Source organism: Oncorhynchus nerka, linkage group LG24 (assembly GCF_034236695.1).
Source record: "Oncorhynchus nerka isolate Pitt River linkage group LG24, Oner_Uvic_2.0, whole genome shotgun sequence".
NCBI classification, from domain to species: domain Eukaryota; kingdom Metazoa; phylum Chordata; class Actinopteri; order Salmoniformes; family Salmonidae; genus Oncorhynchus; species Oncorhynchus nerka.
The window spans coordinates 57,638,885-57,659,108 of record NC_088419.1 but is presented as its reverse complement, the minus strand read 5'-3'; the positions used below and the strand labels follow the sequence as shown (position 1 = coordinate 57,659,108).

At 42.3% G+C, this 20,224-nt stretch overlaps 1 protein-coding gene across 1 annotated transcript; it reads left to right on the top strand.

Moving 5' to 3' along the window:
* The first annotated feature begins 4,593 nt into the window (after positions 1 to 4,593).
* Positions 4,594 to 19,978, top strand: LOC115108271 (transmembrane protein 161A-like). Its single transcript, XM_029632409.2, has 12 exons — positions 4,594 to 4,831; positions 5,459 to 5,562; positions 5,809 to 5,895; positions 6,009 to 6,100; positions 15,548 to 15,704; positions 16,043 to 16,194; positions 16,312 to 16,375; positions 16,546 to 16,689; positions 16,799 to 16,912; positions 17,034 to 17,208; positions 17,325 to 17,421; positions 18,042 to 19,978. Exons 1-12 carry the CDS (start codon positions 4,829 to 4,831, stop codon positions 18,338 to 18,340), a joined length of 1,488 nt encoding a protein of 495 aa, XP_029488269.1. The 5' UTR covers positions 4,594 to 4,828; the 3' UTR covers positions 18,341 to 19,978.
* The last annotated feature ends 246 nt before the right edge of the window (positions 19,979 to 20,224 follow it).

Genomic DNA, 20,224 nt, shown 5'->3' with positions numbered 1-20,224 from the left:
TACCTGACATGATGACTCCTTGCTGTCCCCAGTCCACCTGGCCATGCTGCTGCTCCAGTTTCAACTGGCCTGGGCCCTAGGACCATGTCCCAGGACTACCTGACATGATGACTCCTTGCTGTCCCCAGTCCACCTGGCCATGCTGCTGCTCCAGTTTCAACTGTTCTGCCTTACTATTATTCAACCATGCTGGTCATTTATGAACATTTGAACATCTTGGCCACGTTCTGTTATAATCTCCACCCGGCACAGCCAGAAGAGGACTGGCCACCCCACATATGCTCTCTCTAATTCTCTCTTTCTTTCTCTCTCTCGGAGGACCTGAGCCCTAGGACCGTGCCCCAGGACTACCTGACATGATGACTCCTTGCTGTCCCCAGTCCACCTGACTGTGCTGCTGCTCCAGTTTCAACTGTTCTGCCTTATTATTATTCGACCATGCTGGTCATTTATGAACATTTGAACATCTTGGTCATGTTCTGTTATAATCTCTACCCGGCACAGCCAGAAGAGGACTGGCCACCCCACATAGCCTGGTTCCTCTCTAGGTTTCTTCCTAGGTTTTGGCCTTTCTAGGGAGTTTTTCCTAGCCACCGTGCTTTTACACCTGCATTGTTTGCTGTTTGGGGTTTTAGGCTGGGTTTCTGTACAGCACTTTGAGATATCAGCTGATGTACGAAGGGCTATATAAATAAATTTGATTTGAATTGAACTATACTCTACTCTACTGAACTCTACTCTACTGAACTCCGCTCTACTTTACGGTGATGTACTGTGATGTCCAAACTTATGAAACATAGACATCTATGATTGGTACAGACATGATGCGGTCTGGACCAACCAAATGTGGTCTTGTTTGTACAGATCAGGGATCCATGATCATGTTACCATCATTTTGTTTCCGAGTGTTAATCCACTTTACTTACTTTAGTTCAATAACAGAAATAGAAGAAAAAAATCTAACTCAAGGTGACATATTGTATCATAGTTGACACTCCATTCTTTCTGCAGACATCTTTGAATCTTAATTCGGAGTGTATATTTAAGAAATATTTAAGATATTGGAAAACGTGGTCACATAAAAGACTGGGTGATTTTTACCTCATTCTGTTATTAAATCTGCATTGTTCTTCAAGTAAATGTGTTTTTGTAAAATTTTCTGTGGAAATTGTTAGTAGTTCATGTGCATAGAGGTTCATGGTTTGTTTAACTTTGCAATGAACAGTCTTTATTTGGCATACTTGTGAGAAAAAAAATCGGCATCTTTTCATGTTACCATGGAATTGCCCATCATATTTATCTCCAGACGTAGGACCCATCGTGTTCAAAGCATGCAACAGGGAGATTATCATTAGGGAGATCCTATAAGCGAGGCATTCAGGGTTTTAAGGAGACATGGGGTGGAACTAAGTCAGGGATAAAACTGCACAGACAAAGAACGTGATAATTAGACATGAACAGAGAGATAGAAAGACACATAGGCAGAAAGACAGACCGACATAACTTAAGAATAAAACAGTTATTATTCAACATGATTTACCACCCATCATCCAAATGTAACATCTAATAAAACTACAGGTTCTAGGCCCATTGATAGGCAAACAGTCAGGAGGCAGATATAAAAATAACTATTAAAATGTATTAAAATATATAATAGTTTTGGTTTCCTTGTAAATCTGTAAACTGTACAAAACATGGGCGAGCTGCAGTATACAGGGTGTTCTCTAGCTACACTTTGTAATGGTAATATGCAGTATACAGGGTGTTCTCTAGCTACACTTTGTAATGGTAATATGTGAATGCTTCCATACAGCCGTTACACCTTACTATAAAGTGTAGCAAGGAATTGTTCAACAAACCTGCAACTGGACACGGACATTTTTCAAATACACTTTTTTCCTGAATCAAGAATGAGGAAAATATCGGCAAGAACAGGTTAGTTGAAAATGTCCTTGAAACACTTTACAGTAGCTAAGGAACAGATGGAACAACGAGACAGATATTTCACCAGAAGTATAAATGTGAAGCATACGGTTGGCGTTTCCACTCACTACCAAATATGGTAATGAGAGAAAGCCCAGTGGCCGGCAGTGGGAGAAGATAGAAGGAGATGGATTTTGGCCGACATTCTGCACATTTACTCATCAATTAAACATTTGATCTCAATACAGTTTTCTGCTCCCAAAACTATAATCTGTTACAAACAGAGTGGACTAGGTTTTGTAGACTTTACCCCTTGCTAAAGTGTCTTAATATTGCCTTGTTTAGCAGGACTGAAAAGGCGAATTTAGTTATTGCATACGCACACTTCACAGAGTAGGCGTTCCCCAACGGAAATATGCACCGTACATGATTCAGACAACATCTTGGTGTCATTATACTCCTTATACTGTGCTCTAACTTCTTTGACCAAGAAGGAGAGTGATGGAGTGCTGCATCAGATGACCTGGCCTCCACAATCCCCCAACCTCAACCAAATTGAGATGGTTTGGGATGAGTCGGACTGCAGAGTGAAGGAAAAGCAGCCAACAAGTGCTCAACATATGTGGGAACTCCTTCAAGATGATTGAAAAGCATTACAGGTGAAGCTGGTTGAGAGAATGCCAAGAGTGTGCAAAGTTGTCATCAAGGCAAAGGTTGGCTACTTTGAAGAATCTCTAATCTCAAATATATTTAGATTTATTTAACACTTTTTTGGTTACTTCATGATTCCATATGTGTTATTTCATAGTTTTGACTTCTTCACTATTATTCTACAATGTAGAAAAGAGTAAAAAATAAAGAAAAACCCTTGAATGAGTAGGTGTTCTAAAACTTTTGACCGGTAATGTATGGAGTATGTCTAGATTCTGAAATACAACATTTTCCATTCTTTTATTCAACATTAAAACATGTGTATATGTATATATCAAAACTACCCTTTCTGATTTTGCTTATTTTTAGACAAATTGTTTGTAACAATATAGTCTTCAAACAAATCACATTTCCAGAGTGGGCTCTCTGGTACTTTTAATGATATGACACATTTTATACATAGAAATGGACATTATAGACAATGAATCACAGTCCTCCTTTAGGATTGCGCATCCAGCAAATCACGAGCAGAGGGAGTTCCCTTTGAATCCATGTATCAGTCACTGTTGGCGGTGCTCTTAAAATGTATCATAACCTTAGAATTAGCATAAAGCCATCTCTGGAAATGTAATGTACTTGTAGAGTATATTGTTCCAAACAATATGTCTTAAAATAAACAAACTCAAAAAGGGTATTTCTGAGATATTAATATGAATTTTTATTTTATTTTTAATAAATTAATTTGAAAATGTGTATTTCAGAATATAGACAAACTCCATATGTTGGAGCACACTATGACACCAAGATTTTTAGATTCTCCCACAATAATAAGCCCAGTGTGATTGGCTTGAACAGCTGTTCATGTATGCTACATGTACTTAGCTTTATGATACAGTATCTCTAAAAAAATATTTTTATCAGTGGTGTAAAGTATTTAAGTAAAAATACTTTAAAGTACTACTTATTTAGTCTTTTAGGGTATCTGTACTTTACTATTTATATTTTTTTACAACTTTTAGTTTTACTCCACTACATTCCTAATGAAAATGATGTACTTTTTACACAAAACATTTTCCCTGACACCCACAAGTGCACATTACATTTTGACTGCTTAGCAGGACAGGAAAATGGTCCAATTCAAGCACTTATCAAGAGAACATCCCTGGTCACCCGTACTGCCTCTGATCTGACGGACTCACTAAACAGAGAACATCCCTGGTCACCCGTACTGCCTCTGATCTGACGGACTCACTAAACAGAGAACATCCCTGGTCACCCGTACTGCCTCTGATCTGACGGAGTCACTAAACACACATGCTCCGTTTGTAAATGATGTCCGAGTGTTAGTGTCCCCCTGGCTATATGTAAATAAAAATAAGAAAAAGGTGCCGTCTGGTTTCCTTAGTATAACACATTTGAAATAATTTACACTTTGATACTTAAGTATATTTTAGCAACTTTTGATATTGAAGTATATCTGAAACCAAACACTTTGGACTTTTACTCAAGTAGTAATTTACTGGGTGACTTTCACTTTTACTTGAGCCATTTTCTATTAAGGTATCTTTACTTTTACTCAAGTATGACTATTGGGTACTTTTCCCACCACTGCTTTTTATTGCTAAGCTGGTGAAACAATTGATTTTCTCCATGAGAAAATACATGATTATTGTTATTGGGTGCGTTCGACCTTGTAGCCGACTTGAAATGAGAGTCGAGACTGACTGATCTACAAATCACCTTGCAGTCTAAATAACTACTCAATATTATTTGAAGATCAGTCAGTCACAATTTACCCAAGATACATCACGGTTTTGATGCTCTCGAACACAGCCATTGTGACCGAGGAATATTTTTACTGGAAATCTTCCAATTTTTTTTGAATATTTTATAAGGGTATCCAATTAAATCGTCAACAGGCTTCTCGATCCAATGAAAACGCTTGTCTTTCTGAGGATCATGGAACCCAAATGCGGGGGTGCGTTCAATTAGCATGACCGCTTGCTACGTTGCGGAACAGTTTGTATTGAACACATGTTTTCCCAAAACGTTCTTTTACGTTCCTGAACAGACTTTGAGATACGTACGCGCTCCTGGTGTACAGCCCCGTTTTGGTTCAAATGAAACGTTCTATTACGTTTTTATGTACTGAATGCAGCCCGAGTTTCATATGTCATCAGCTGTCAAGACACTGAAAGCTACCTACACGCGTGTGTAGCTAACACTACGAAAAAAACTTCGGATAATTGAAGAGATGGTGAGTAGCTAAATCTTTTGCTGTAGCCACTTGCACCCAGCATGTAAAGCTTCGCTAGCTAATGCTTGTAGCTAGCTTTTAGCCACTGTTACACGTATTTGACTACAAAATAGTTAGCCTAGCTAGCTAGCTTAGCATGATCAACTACCTGTAAAGTAACGAAGTTAGCTAGCTATAGGTTCCCTACAAGTTGATAGCTGGCTGGGTGTCAGTTTGAAGTTAGCTAGCAGCATAAATTCCTCTTTCCATTCATTTGACTAGTTATGTACACGTTGCACAATAAGTTAGCTAGCTTGCTTGGGCTGCTATCATGGATGGTTAACTTAAACCTTCACAGCCACTATACCTCCTGTCGTGGCTATCTTGGGCAATTTATTTCATTGGCTGTAGAGGATTTGGTTTCTTCGTTGAAAAGTTGAATGACTGACACGGTAGGGAGTGCGCCCCCCACCCTTTGGCAGATGTAACGTTAGTAGCGACTCCTTTGAAATGCAGAGCAGCTGATGTGTCAGATGAAAAATGTATCTGGAAACTCCATGTTGGCTGTCTATAAAAGTTGGGTTAACACATTTTTGTACTTTAGTTTGATTAACCAAGTGTGTGTGTGTGTTCTCTCTCACTTACCAGGCGCTGATTGGAGTGCAGCTGGTGGTCAGCTTGCTGGCTGCTAGCATCATGCAGAGAATGGCTCCACACTGTTCATTTGCCCGCTGGCTCCTGTGCAATGGCAGGTAAAGTCATGTACACAAATGTCACATACAGAAGTGGCTTTGGAGATGGGGTGTAGCTATGTCTTGGTAATGTTGACTTCATGGTAAGGGTCTTGACATTCCTGGTATGATCATAAGGCCATGATAAACTCTTAGACCTTATCAGGGGCCATTTATTTGAAAGAACAACTGTGACCCTACTACTAGCTAATAACTTACTTTGGGTGTGTATATATTTTTTTAACAAATCTAACTTTATCCTTTCAGTCTTTTCCGGTTCAAACACCCCTCTGAGGGAGAGCTGTGTGCCCTAGCTGGAAAACAGATGCCCAGCAAGCCCAGCAAGAGAGACAGGTGGGAGGGGGCATGATGATACAGTACAACTGGTGTCTGCTGCCTTTGTATCACTCTTATGGTGGTAGACTGGCTGTTAAAGGAAATGTTTGCTGACTACTTCTGTTTTGTAGGAGACAGAACGGGGACAGCAAACCTCTCACAGTTCCCAAGGACATTGACCTTCACTTAGAAAAAGCTCCAGTCGGCGTCCTTGATGCCCTTGGTAAATAAACAAAAGCACCACTTGTAAAAAAGGCCATGCCTGTGCATGGGACTTTCCCCAAAATCCTTTTAGGGTGGCTATCTCTCCATCTTAGCTGTCAATCATAGCCCATAATTTTCAGACAATCAAAGATCAAATTGTATTTGTAACATGCGCCGAATATATATTGTGTAGACCTTACTGTGAAATGCTTACTTACAAGCCCTTAACCAACAATTCAAGAAATAGAGTTAAGAAAATATTTACCAAATACACTTAAGTAATAAAATAAAAAGTAACACAATAAAATAACAATAAGGCTACATACAGTGGGTACCGGTACTGAGACAGTGTGCGGGGGTACAGGTTAGTCGAGGTAGTTTGCACATGTAGGTTGGGGTAAAGTGTCTATGCATAGATAATAAACAGCGAGTAGCAGCAGTGTAAAAAGAAAGGGGGGGGGGTCAATATAAATTGTCTGGGTGGCCAATTGATTCATTGTTCAGCAGTCTTAGGGGGTAGAAGCTGTTAAGGAGTCTTTTGGACCTAGACTTGCCGCTCTGGTACCCCTTGCAGTGCCGAGAGAACAGTCTATGACTTTGGTGACTGGAGTCTTTGACAATTTTTGGGCCTTCCTCTGACACCGCCTAGTATATAGGTCCAGGATGACAGGAAGCCTGGCCCCAGTGATGTACTGGGCCTTACGCACTATCGTCTGTAGTGCCTTACGGTCGGATGCCAAGCAGTTGCCATACCAGGCGGTGATGCAACTGGTCTTCTTCACGACTGTCATGGTGTGTTTGGACCATTATAGTTTGTTGGTGATGTGGACACCAAGTTATCTGAAACTCTCCACTACAGCCCCGTCGATGTGAATGGGGGTGTGGTAGACCCTCCTTTTCCTGTAGTCTACGATAAGCTCCTTTTGTCTTGGTCACGTTGAGGGAGAGGTTGTTGTCTTGGCACCACACTGCCAGGTCTCTGACCTCCTCCCGATAGGCTGTCTCAATGTTGTCTGTGATCAGACCTTCCAGTCGTGGGTGACCAGGGAGTACAGGAGGGGACTAAGCACGCACCCCTGATGGGCCCCCATGTTGACGATCAGCGTTTCAGATGTGTTGTTGCCTACCCTTACCACCAGTGGAGGCCGTCAGAAAGTCCAGGATCCAGTTGTGACCAAGCTTTAACTTTCTGACTGATGTCTTGAGATGTTGCTTCAATATATCCACATAATTTTCCTTCTTCACAAAGCCATCTATTTTGTGAAGTGCACCAGTCCCTCCTGCAGCAAAGCTTTTTTTTTCTTATGGTGGTTTTGGAGCAGTGGCTTCTTCCTTGCTGAGCGGCCTTCAGGTTATGTCGATAAAGGATTCGTTTTACTGTGGATATAGATACTTCTGTACCTGTTTCCTCCAGCATCTTCACAAGGTCCTTTGCTGTTGTTCTGGGATTGATTTGCATTTTTCGCACTAAAGTACTTTCATCTCTAGGAGACAGAACGCTTCTCCTTCCTGAGCGGTATGATGGCTGCGTGGTTCCATGGTGTTTATACTTGCGTACTATTGTTTGTACAGATGGATGTGGTACCTTCAGGCGTTAGGAAATTGCTCCCAAGGATGAACCAGACTTGTGGAGGTCTACAATTTTCTTCTGAGGTCTTGGCTGATTTCTTTTGATTTTCCTCTGATGTCAAGGAAAGAGGCACTGAGTTTGAAGGTAGGCCTTGAAATACATCCACAGGTACACCTCCAATTGACTTAAATTATGTCAATTAGCCTATCAGAAGCTTCTAAAGCCATGACATTCTTTTCTGGAATTTTCCAAGCTGTTTAAAGGCACAATCAACTTAGTGTTGATCAACTTCTGACCCACTGTAATTGTGATACAGTGAAATAATCTGTCTGTTGGAACAATTACTTGTGTCATGCACAAAGTAGATGTCCAAACTGACTTGCCAAAACTATAGTTTGTTAATAAGACATTTGTGGAGTGGTTGAAAAATGAGTTTTAATGACTCCAACTTAAGTGTATGTAAACTTCCGACTTCAACTGTATATATGAGATGAGTAATGTAGGATATGTAAACATTATATAAAGTAGCATTGTTTAAAGTGACTAGTGATAAATTGGATGTAATAAATGTTTAATTATTAAAGTGGCTGGAGTTGAGTCAGTATGTTGGCAGCAGCCACTCAATGTTAGTGGTGGCTGTTTAACAGTCTGATGGCCTTGAGATAGAAGCTGTTTTTCAGTCTCTCGGTCCCTGCTTTGATGCACCTGTACTGACATTGCCTTCTGGATGATAGCTGGGAACAGGCAGTGGCTCGGGTGGTTGTTGTCCTTGATGATCTTTATAGCCTTCCTGTGACATCGGGTGGTGTAGGTGTCCTGGAGGGCAGGTAGTTTCCCCCCGGTGATGCGTTGTGCAAACCTCACTACCCTCTGGAGAGCCTTACGGTTGTGGGCGATGCAGTTGCCGTACCAGCCGGTGATACAGCCCGACAGGATGCTCTAGATTGTGCATCTGTAAAAGTTTGTTTTTTGGTGACAAGCCACATTTCTTCAGCCTCCTGAGGTTGAAGAGGTGCTGTTGCGCCTTCTTCACCACGCTGTCTGTGTGGGTGAACCATTTCAGTTTGTCTGTGATTTGTACGCCGAGGAACTTAAAACTTTCCACCTTCTCCACTACTGTCCCGTTGACGTGGATAGGAGGGTGCGCCCTCTGCTGTTTCCTAAAGTCCACGATCATCTCCTTTATTTTGTTGACGTTGAGTGTGAGGTTATTTTCCTGACACCACACTCAGCGGGCCCTCGTCTCATCGTTGTTGGTAATCAAGCCTACCACTAGTGTCGTCTGCAAACTTGATGATTGAGTTGGAGGCGTGCATGGCCACGCAGTCATGGGTGAACAGGGAGTACAGGAGAGGGTTGAGAACGCACCCTTGTGGGGCAACAGTGTTGAGGATCAGTGGGATGGAGATGTTGTTTCCTACCCTCACCACCTGGAGGCTGCCCGTCGAAGCTCAGGACCCTGTTGCACAGGGCGGGGTTGAGACCCAGGGTCTCAAGCTTAATGACGAGTTTGGAGGGTACTATGGTGTTAAATGCTGAGCTGTAATCGATGAACAGCATTCTTACATAGCTATTCCTCTTGTCCAGATGGGTTAGGGCAGTGTGATTGCGACTGTGTCGTCTGTGGACCTATTGGTGTGGTAAGCACATTGGCGTGGGTCTAGGGTGTCAGGTAGGGTGGAGGTGATATGATCCTTGAAACAATGGTGGCCCTCTTGAAGCATGTGGGAACAGCATACTGGGATATGGATTGATTGCATATGTCTGTAAACACACCAGCCAGCTGGCCTGCGCATGCTCTAAGGACGTGGCTAGGGAGGCCGTCTGGGTCGGCAGCCTTGCGAGGGTTAACACTTTTAAATGTTTTACTCACGTTGGCTGCGGTGAAGGAGGGCCCGCAGATTTTGGTAGCGGGCCGTGTCCGTGGCACTGTATTGTCCTCAAAGTGAACAAAGAAGTTGTTTAGTTTGTCTGGGAGCAAGACATCGATGTCTGCGACGGGGCTGGTTTTCTTTTTGTAATTCGTGATTGACTGTAGACCCTGCCACATACGTCTCATGTCTGAGCCGTTGAATTGCGACTCTACTTTGTCTCTATATGGACGCTTAGCTTGTTTGATTGCCTTGCGGATTGAATAGCTACACTGTTTGTCTTCGGTCATGTTTCTGGTCGCCTTGCCATGATTAAAAGCAGTGGTTCGCGCTTTCAGTTTTGCGCGAATGCTGCTATCAATCCACGGTTTCTGGTTGGGGAAGGTTTTAATTGTCACCGTGGGTACAACATCACTGGTGCACTTGCTAATAAACTCGCTCACCAAATCAGCGTGTACTGTGCTAGCAAAACAGCCCTGTAGCCTAGCTTCCGCCTCAGCTGACCACCTCTGTATTGAGCAAGTTACTGGTACTTCTTGCTTTAGTTTTTGCTTGTGACCAGGAATCAGGAGTGTTATGGTCAGATTTGCCAAATGGAGGGTGAGGGAGAGCGCTTTGTATGCATCTCTGTGTGGAGCAAAGGTGAACAATAGTTTTTTTCCCTCTCTGGTTGCCCATGTGACGTGCAGGTAGAAATGAAGTAAAATGGACACAAGTTTGCCGGCATTAAAGTCCCCGGCCACTAGGTGCGTCGCTTCTGAATAGCATTTTCCTGTTTGCTTATGGCCTTTGCACTCAACAAGCTGTACGTCTTCGTGCCAGCACCAGCATTGTGGTGGTAAATAGACAGCTATGAAATATATAGATGTAAACTCTTGGTAGATAGTGTGGTCTACAGCTTATCATGAGGTACACTACCTCAGGTGAGCAATACCTCGAGACTACCTTAATATTATACATTGCGCTCTAGCTGTTATTGACAAATAGACACTCCCCCACCGCTCGTCTTACCAGACGTAGCTGTTCTGTCCTGCCGATGCACGGATAACCCAGCCAGCGGTATATTTTGCGTGTCGTCATTCAGCCACGACTCGTTTTAATGTCCTGTTGGTAAGATGGTCTCGAACAAAGATCATTCAGTTTATTTTCCAGTGATTGCACGTTGGCTAATTGAACTCATGGTAGAGGTGGGTTACCCACTCACCAACAAATTCTCACAAGGCTCCCTAATCTCCGCCCCCTGTATTTCCATCTGTTCTTCACGCGAATGACAGAGATTTGGGCCTGGTCTCAGAGAAGCAGTATATCCTTCGCGTCGGACTGATTAAAGAAAAAAAATCTTTGTCCAGTTCGAGGTGAGTAATCGCTGTACTTATGTCCAGAAGCTCTTTTTGGTTATAAGAGAAGGTAGCAGCAACATTATGTACAAAATAAGTTACAAACAATGCGAAAAAAACACACAAAGTAGCACAGTTGGTTAGGAGCCCATAAAACGGCAGCCATCCCCTACGGCGCCATTACATTATTATTTCAAATCAGTGGGCTTGGACACGCATGTGGACCCCGCACCTGCCCGTTGTAGCTCAGAGTTTTATCGATGTCACAAGAAGAATACACAAGTTTTGGCTGGTGACCTAGTTTACTGTTTACTCAAGGAACATTGTGTGTGCATCCAGGAAAGTAAGTTGTGGGGTCTACGACTGGGGATTTTATGCTGTTTAGTAATGCTTAGCTGTTTAGTTTATAGGTCTGTATTGTAGCTCTACTGTTATCCTGCACCTAATTCCCTTGAATATTTCAGATGGCCTACTGCTGGTGTATATTGTGAACAGTGGCAAGAAAAAGTATGAACCCTTTGGAATTACTTGGAGTTTTGCATAAATTTGTCATAAAATTTGATCTGATCTTCATCTTAGTCACAACAATAGACACACACAGTGTGCATAAACTAATAACAAAGACATTATTGTGTTTTCCTTGTCTATATTGAATACATCATTTAAATATTCACAGTGTAGGTTGGAAAATGTATGTGAACCCCTAGGCTAATGACTTATCCAAAAGCTAATTGCAGTCAGGAGTCAGCTAACCTGGAGTCCAATCAATGAGACGAGATTGGAGATGTTGGTTAGAGCTGCCCTATAAAAAACACATACAAAATTTGAGTTTGCTATTCACAAGAAGCATTGCCTGATGTGAACCATGCCTTGAACAAAAGACATCTCAGAAGACCTAAGATTAAGAATTGTTGACTTGCATGAAGTTGGAAAGGGTTACAAAAAAACAAAAGCCTTGATTTTCATCAGTCCACGGTAAGACATTGTCTATAAATGGAGAAAGTTCAGCACTGTCGCTACTCTCCTGGCTGTTCTGCAAAGATGACTGCAAGAGCACAGTGCAGAATGCTCAATGAGGTTAAGAATCCTAGAGTGTCAGCTAAAGACTTACAGAAATCTCTGGAACATGATAACATCTCTGTTGATGAGTCTACGATACGTGAAACACTAAACAAGAATGGTGTTCATTGGAGGACACCACGGATGAAGCCACTGCTGTCCAAAAGAAACATTGCTGCACGTCTGAAGTTCGCAAAAGAGCACCTGGAAGTTCCACAGCCCTTCTGGAAAATATTCTGTGGACAGATTAAACTGAAGTTGAGTTTGGAAGGAACACACAACACTGTGTGTGGAGAAAAAAAGACACAGCACACCAACATCAAAACCTCATTCCAATTGTAAAGTATGGTGGAGTGAGCATCATGGTTTGGGGCTGCTTTGCTGCCTCAGGGCCTGGACAGGTTGCTATCATCGGCGGAAAAATGAATTCCCAAGTTTATTAAGACATTTTGCAGGAGAATGTAAGGCTATCTGTCCACCAATTGAAGCTCAACAGAAGTTGGGTGACGCAACAAGACAACGACCCAAAACACAGAAGTAAATCAAACAACAGAATGGCTTCAACAGAAGAAAATACGCCTTCTGGAGTGGCCCATTCGGAGTCCTGACCTCAACCCGATTTTAAAATGCTGTGGCATGACCTCGAGCGGTTCATACCAGACATCCTAAGAAGATTGCTGAACTGAAACAGTTTGGTAAAGATGACCGGTCCAAAATTCCTCCTGACTGTTGTGCAGGTCTGGTCCGCAACTACAGAAAACGTTTGGTTGAGTTTATTGCTGCCAATTGAGGGTCAACCAGTTATTAAATCCAAGGGTTCACATACTTTTCCCACCCTACACTGTGAATGTTTACACAGTGTGTTCAATCAAGACATGAAAACATATCATTGTTTGTGTGATATTAGTATAAGCAGACTGTTTGTCTATTGTTGTGACTTAGATGAAGATCGGATCAAGTTTTATGACCACTTTATGCAGAAATTCCAAATGGTTCACATACTTTTTCTTGCCACTGTATATCATTATTACATTACTTGCATAAGTATTTACGCACAATATGTTTGTTTAGAAATTATTATAGTATAGCTTGTAGTGTATGCACATTCTACCACTGCGCAGTCATAGTTTGCGTTAGTCTTATGCCATGGCAGGTTTCTAGAACCTGATAAAAGTTTCAGAGACGGTCCTCGAAGCTCGCACTTGCACAGTCTGATGTACGACTCTGTGGGACCAGAGACGGACCAGATAAGATCTACTATAATGTAGCAATACAACAGGATCTTTACATAATGGCATTACATACACACATAGCAGAGAGAGAACTAATAACTCGGACAGGCACGATTTATAGCCCTTTCTCTCTGGCCTGATGTAGATCTTATCTGGTCTGTCTCTGGTCCTACAGAGTCGTACATCAGACTGCACGCGCGAGCGAGCGAGCTTCGAGGACCGTCTGAAACTTCTAGAAACTCGCCATGGCATAGCACTAGTGAGAACTATGAATGCGCAGTGGTAGAATGTGCAAACATTACAAGCTATAAAATAACCATTTCTAAACTAACATATTGTGCATAAATACTCATGCAAGCAATGCAATAATGATATACACAATTTCCACCAGCTGTAGGCCATCCTAAATATACAAGGGAATTAGGTGCATAATTACAGCAGTACTACAAATGTAGTAAAGTAACTTGGTCACCAAAATCTGTGTCCTCTTGTGTCAGCTAGAATGGGCAGGTGCAGTGTCCACATGCGTGTCCAAGCCCACTGATTGGCTGAAAATGAAGGGCTGTGATGGACAGCTGTGATGGAGAGTGATCCACCCTTAAGGGACTGTGGGGAAAGTCCCGTGCACAGGCATGGCCTTTTTTTACAGCTGCCCTTGGATTTCTTATATAAATCCAAACAACTTGAAGAAGGTTGTACTGGGGGACTTAGTCTCTAACCTGTCAGAGTCTAAGCCCTGTCTAATCCACGGGAGGGGGGGTTCTACTAAGCTATATGGAATTGTTTTAAGAAGGTCAAATCAAGGATCATTTAGCTTTTTGATTTAGAGTTTAAAACCCCTTGAACTAAAAAAAAAAAAATTAAACAATTTGAAATTATTTAGGGTCTTACTGCTATTAGCACATAGAAGCACATTGAATAAGAGAGTCCCCAAAATATATCAAAAATAAGTTTGTTCTGAAGTGTCTCTCCTTTATCTGAGAGAGATAAGAAAGATCAGGAAACATTATTATTTTTTACATGTATTTAACCCCATATTTTTGGCATTAAACAGTCTCCATATATAGTACCAGTCAAACGTTTGGAAGGCCTTGAAATACATCCACAGGTACACCTCCAATTGACTCAAATTATGTCAATTCGCCTAATCACGAGCCATGGAATGGAATTTTCCAAGCTGTTTAAAGGCACAGTCTACTTAGTGCATGTAAACTTTTGACCCACTGGAATTGTGATACAGTAAATTATAAGTTGAATAATCTGTCTGTAAACAATTGTTGCAAAAATGACTTGTGTGATGCACAAAGAAACCGACTTGCCAAAATTATAGTTTGTTAACAAGAAATTTGAGGAGTGGTTGAAAAATGAGTTATAATGACTCCAACCTAAGTGTATGTAAACTTCCGACTTCAACTGTATATACGCCTCCAGCCAGGGGGGCCTGAGTGACGACGATCTGGTAAATAACTGGGTCACCTCTGGCCATAGTGGAATTCCCAACGGTCCCATGGAGGTGGCAAGTGCTCTGGCTGGAGAGGCCTGGAGTAGTGTCTCTAGTGGAGTAGGGAGCCTGGCTGACTCGGGGAGTATAGGCTGTGTTGGCACTCCCAAGATGGGGACGATGGCTCTAACCGGGGGGCCTAGAGTGGTGACGGTCAGGAGAGTAGCGGCAGAAATGGTGCTCCAGCGGTGGTGAGTACGCCCTCCTGATCTCTTCCTGCACATGACGCAGGTCCTCGTAAAAATCACCCAACCCTAGTGTGGTCACTCCCTGACTGCTGAGAAGGCCTGGAGCTGGGTTGGACGACTGTAGGATGTGAGAGGTGCGTAAGGCCCCGCAGCTCACTGGTACGCACGCCATCACTGTAGCCAGGTCAGAATCCCAACGATTCGAAGAACCTTGAAAAAACAGCTAGCTGGAGCTCGTCTGAGCGGTCGGCTGGGAATTCCAATTTGTAAGTCGCTCTGGATAAGAGCGTCTGCTAAATTTGTAAGTCGCTCTGGATAAGAGCGTCTGCTAAATGACTTAAATGTAAATGTAAATGTAATTCCCTCACCACTAGTACGTAATGCTGATTGTTAAGGTTCTGAATTGCTACAGGCTGTCAGGCTAGAACAAGGCAGATGTGTCCATATCCAGAGTTGTTGTCTCTTGATCACCACCACACAGTTGTGCGCGCACACACACACATCATAGGGGTAATCTTTGTGTTTACAATTAGGAATGGACTTGTATAGGGGAAAGGATGTGGCCGACCGCTCAGACGAGCTCCAGCTAGCTGTTTTTTCACCACTACTGCAAACTGAAATGCCCTCCAAGCCTTAGCTGGTTTTGTATTTTAGGCCTTATCTTTTCCTTACAATGTTTCTGCTTTGCCTCTCCTTTCCCCTTCTCAGTACTGCGATTCTTCCTGGAGTACCAGTGGTTGATTGACTTTGCAGTGTATGCGATGGGCATCTACCTTTTCACTGAGGGCTACTTCTGTGTAGTTGACCCTGCCAAGGAGGTCCACATTGGGGCCATCTGGTGTGTGCTGACCGTTCTCTGCTGCCTGTATCCTTCAGTTCACCCTCGCTCTGGGAGCCCACAATTGTATTACAATTTTGAAAAAGTATTATTATGAACTATTTGTAAGAAAACAGCTGTAAGTACTATGTTACAATGTCAACTTAGACTAACTGAAGTTGTACTCACTGTACTTGCCAATGTTATTATGTAAGAACTGTGTTCGTCACTTTCTACAAAGTGGGACCCTGGTAAATGAATAACCCAAACATGTACTGTGCCAGAAAAATACTTGGCTGCATCAATATTGTGCTGCTCCTTGATTGGAGCTGTTTTGTTTCCAAAGGACTGTCCGGTTGTCCCTGTGTTTACCTTAACTCTCACAGGAAAACCCTCCACTCCCTGATGGGCCACTACTTCAGGTCTGACGAGGGAGGCGAGCGCTCGGTGTGCCTGGCCTTTGGCTTCCTGTCTCTGCTGGTGGCCATGCTGGTGCTGGTGGTCAGAGAGGACTACCTGGAGTTTGGCCTGGAGCCTGGTATGTGCACTACTACATTAACCCCTACTATGGCACGCCCCATTAGGCTATGTATAACACATTTATTTAATTAATTTTATCATTTCAGTTTGGGCTTTTTCATCATTTGTATTGCAGGTTTTAACAGTCTTTTTGACAACCTTGAGGTTTTCGCAAAACATCAAGGCTTTGCTGAGTGGTCGTAAGTATCTTTTAGTTGGACAGTTGAATTTTTTTTTTTTAAAATTAAAATCACAACTTGGGTCCATAGAATAGTTGCCAGTCATTCATTGACCAACAATATGCTTTTAGTGATCTGTGTTGGCAAATGTGCCCCTTTAATGTTTGCTATTATATTTGGACTCCCATCAGAGTCCCTGTGACCAAGCTGACTGTGAAGTTGGGTCTGGCTGCCATCTGTGCTTTTATTGGTGCTTTGCTGGCCTTCCCTGGCCTCCGCCTAGCCCAGACCCACCTGGACGCAGTTCAGATGAACTCAGACCGCCCATTCATCCAGTAAGAACACATAAACACTTATTTAACTGTGAAACCAAATAACCAACTGGTTCCACTGACTAGTAATGTCTTACTGTTTGGGTGTTGTGCTGTTTTCTGCTTCCCTTAGAATGTTGTTGCACATGAGCTTCCTGGCCCCAGTGGTGGTGATCGTGTTGTGGATCAAACCCATTGCTAGGGATTTCCTGGGGAACGCTCCAATGGGGAAGACCTCAGTCACCCTGTAAGTGTGTGTTTGTTTCCTGGACTCCAATATTACAGACCATTTCGCACCCTTGTGCTGATTCCTTCTCAAGGTGTTAACAGATCTTGTGTGTGTGTGTGTGTGTGTGGGATATTCCCAGTATGTCAAGTGCGGTGTTTGACAGTGTTCGTCTGTGGACAGTGGTGGTTCTGTGCTGTCTGAGGCTGGCCCTCACCCGCTACCACATGCAAGCCTACCTCAACCTATCCCAGAAGTGGGTGGACCAGATGAAGAAGGAGGCGGGGCGCATTGCCGCCATCGACATCCAGAGGAAGGTCCGACAACACATCTAAATGGCAACGTTTTCATGTGAAAGCAATTCTTTTGAGTTGTTTGGAGAACCAGATGAGACCTTAAACCCATGAGTCTTTTGACGTTGTTGTCCTTCCAGGTGACCCGTGTGTTCTGCTACCTGACCATAGTCACCCTGCAGTACATGGTCCCTGTTCTACTCATCCTCTTCTCTACTCTGGCTCTGAAGGCCCTTGGTAAGACATGTACAGTACCTAACATGGCAACAACTAGCTTTGAGGGGGGAAAAAATGATTCCTCGCTTTTTCTTATATTCTAATAATACTTTATTTATACACACTGCATATTTATTGATATATTGGATTCTTCACATATCTCACTATAATATATCTACTGCTGTGCATGTCATTCTTAGCTGTTGTGTAAATTCCGCTGATGTACATTTGCATAGATTGCATTTTGATACTGCTTCAGTGCTATTTGGTTTGTTAATTGGATTCATCCTGCCGTTCTTGATTTCTTGCCTTTTTTGTTGTATTTTTCTTTACATGTTAGCTGTTTGACATTTGACTGCGTTGCTAGGAGCTAGTAGCATAATAATTTTGGTACACTGCTATAACAGCTGCTAAACTGTACGCGAACCACAAATTCTCATCTGATTTTTAGTGAGGCCTTAGGTGGCCCTACGTAAATGCTGAGAATCTGCTTTCTATAATTTAACAATATGGAGTTATGATAATATACCAACAGTTTCATCACAATGCTTGATCCATGGAAATGTAATGTATTTCAGTTGTGCCTTTCAAATGTCTCGTTGTAACACCCATTTGTTCCTACTGACTTTTCTGTATCTCAGGTGACTTCTCATGGAGTGGCGCAGAGCAGGCTCCGGGGGTGACCCCTGCCCTGGTAATGCCCACGGTCTCTCCCGTCCTGCCAGGGCTGGAGGAGGACGAAGAGGGGGTGGAGGACATGGAGGAGGACATCCAGGCCACGGTGGCCCGTCTAACCGAGGGCTTCTCGGCCCTGCGCTCCGTCCTCACCCCCCTCTTCTTCAGAGGCCTCTTTGCCTTCCTCACCTGGTGGGTGGCCGCCTGCCAAGTCATCAGCAGCCTGTTTGGCATTTACTTCCACCAGTACCTCATGCAGAACTGAAGAGGACTACACTACCCTTAATCTCTAGCTAACACCGTGCCAGTGTTCCAGGCAGGTCAAACTCAATACAACAAATGGACAGGATGTGTGTGCTCCTGTCTGTTACTGTAACAAAGGTGTCACCGATATCAAAAGGGATGTGATGGTTTCTGACATGCTGACACCTTACTACTACTACTACCTTGTTGTCTTGTGGGCCCAGTCAGACCCTTAGACCTTGACCAGGACTATGATGAAATGCTGTATAATGTGGACTGGATTCTGTCCAACTGCGATGTATCACATTTCTCTGTTTTAACAAATGCATTTGAAGCCAGTGTTACTTTTTTATTTTATCATATAGGATCAGGAAATGTTGCAAATGAGTTGTTTCTAGTAGGAAAAGCTACCACTACTTCCAGCCTAGTTTGCTAATAGAGGCTGATTTCAGAAGTGCTTGATGCTTTATTTATTTTCGTCCTTTAGTTCTGTTGTACCGTACTGATTGTAATGAACCCGTGGAGTTCAGTCTATTCAGCAGTCATCACCACTCGACCGTCCATTGTCCTTAATCATTAATTACCCACCTTTTAAAACAAAGCACTGAGGATATTTTACTGTGTTTTAATGGAGGTATTCAGTGAAGAATTCTAAGTGCCTGGAAACTCAGGGATTTTGAGTCAATGATAAGATATCTCTTTTTTTCTGCAAAATAGTAGACGGGTGATAACAGCTATCTATCTGTATCATTCAATAACACTCCAGCCCAGCCTGGATTTGGCAAATCTTACCTGTATTAGCAACCATCTTTCAGTCCCAACAAAGTTTGTCAGTTGAATTTGTTTGAACAAAGTATTTCCTGCGTTTTGTTTTGCTGCCAAACAATCATTTACACTTAAAGCGTCAATCAGCAGTTGAAACAATAACGAAGCGCCTTCCCCGCCCCTGTTTCGGTAAAAGCTGAGGGATGGGGAGGGAAAATGTATCCACTCTTGAATGTATAGACAGAGCTATGGATGCAAGGACTGACCATCCATGATATCAAAATGATAGTTTTAACCGTGTTTTGAGGCTATATAGTTTTCTATATACTTTGTTTACAAACATTGGAGTAAAACGAGCTTATTTTGGTTCTGTTGGGGTAGAACAGTTGAACTGAGCTCATGAGGCATTAAGTTATATTCTTCAAGAATCAATGGGTAACAATTTATAAGTGAAACATTTTATGTAGCAACTGCAGATTGCCCCTTTTTAGGATGATGTAGGCTTAGAACAAATCTTGCCTAAAACTTAAACCTAGGTCTGAAATGTGTTGCAGATTATGTCGTGTCAACGGTTTAAAAAACAATGAATTTACTTATTTATACTCTATTGCCACTGATCATGTTGGAAAGGTACAGGTGTCATGCTGTTGGACTTTTGGGTCGTTTTGTTTTTGGAAAGTGTGATTTCTGTGTTTAAAAAAAATATATTAAAAAATCAGATTGTTTGAATGTTTGGTATTCATTTTACGTTGTGTGGTTTGTATGAACATGTTTTTTTCAACAAAAGACTTATGAATGCACGGTTTGAACTTTTAGTTGTATACAAAATGTTTTATTCTGTTGTCTGTGTGGCAAATGTTACTGGCTTATGAAATTATTAAACTCTTGTTTTAAATCTTGTCTTTTTATTATCAGTGATTAATCACACCTTAGCCAATACCACATGTTTTAATTATCCCAGCAAAATGTTTTAATTAAAATTTTAGCTTTTCATTTCTCCCACTGACTTGACTTGTCTTGTATATCATGTAATGTGGGAGAAAAGAAAGGGCTTTTTCAAAGTTAATTCACCATTTGACAAAATACATCATCCATGACAATGGTGTCTAGCTGCTGAATTGACCCTCACCTCTGACCTTAA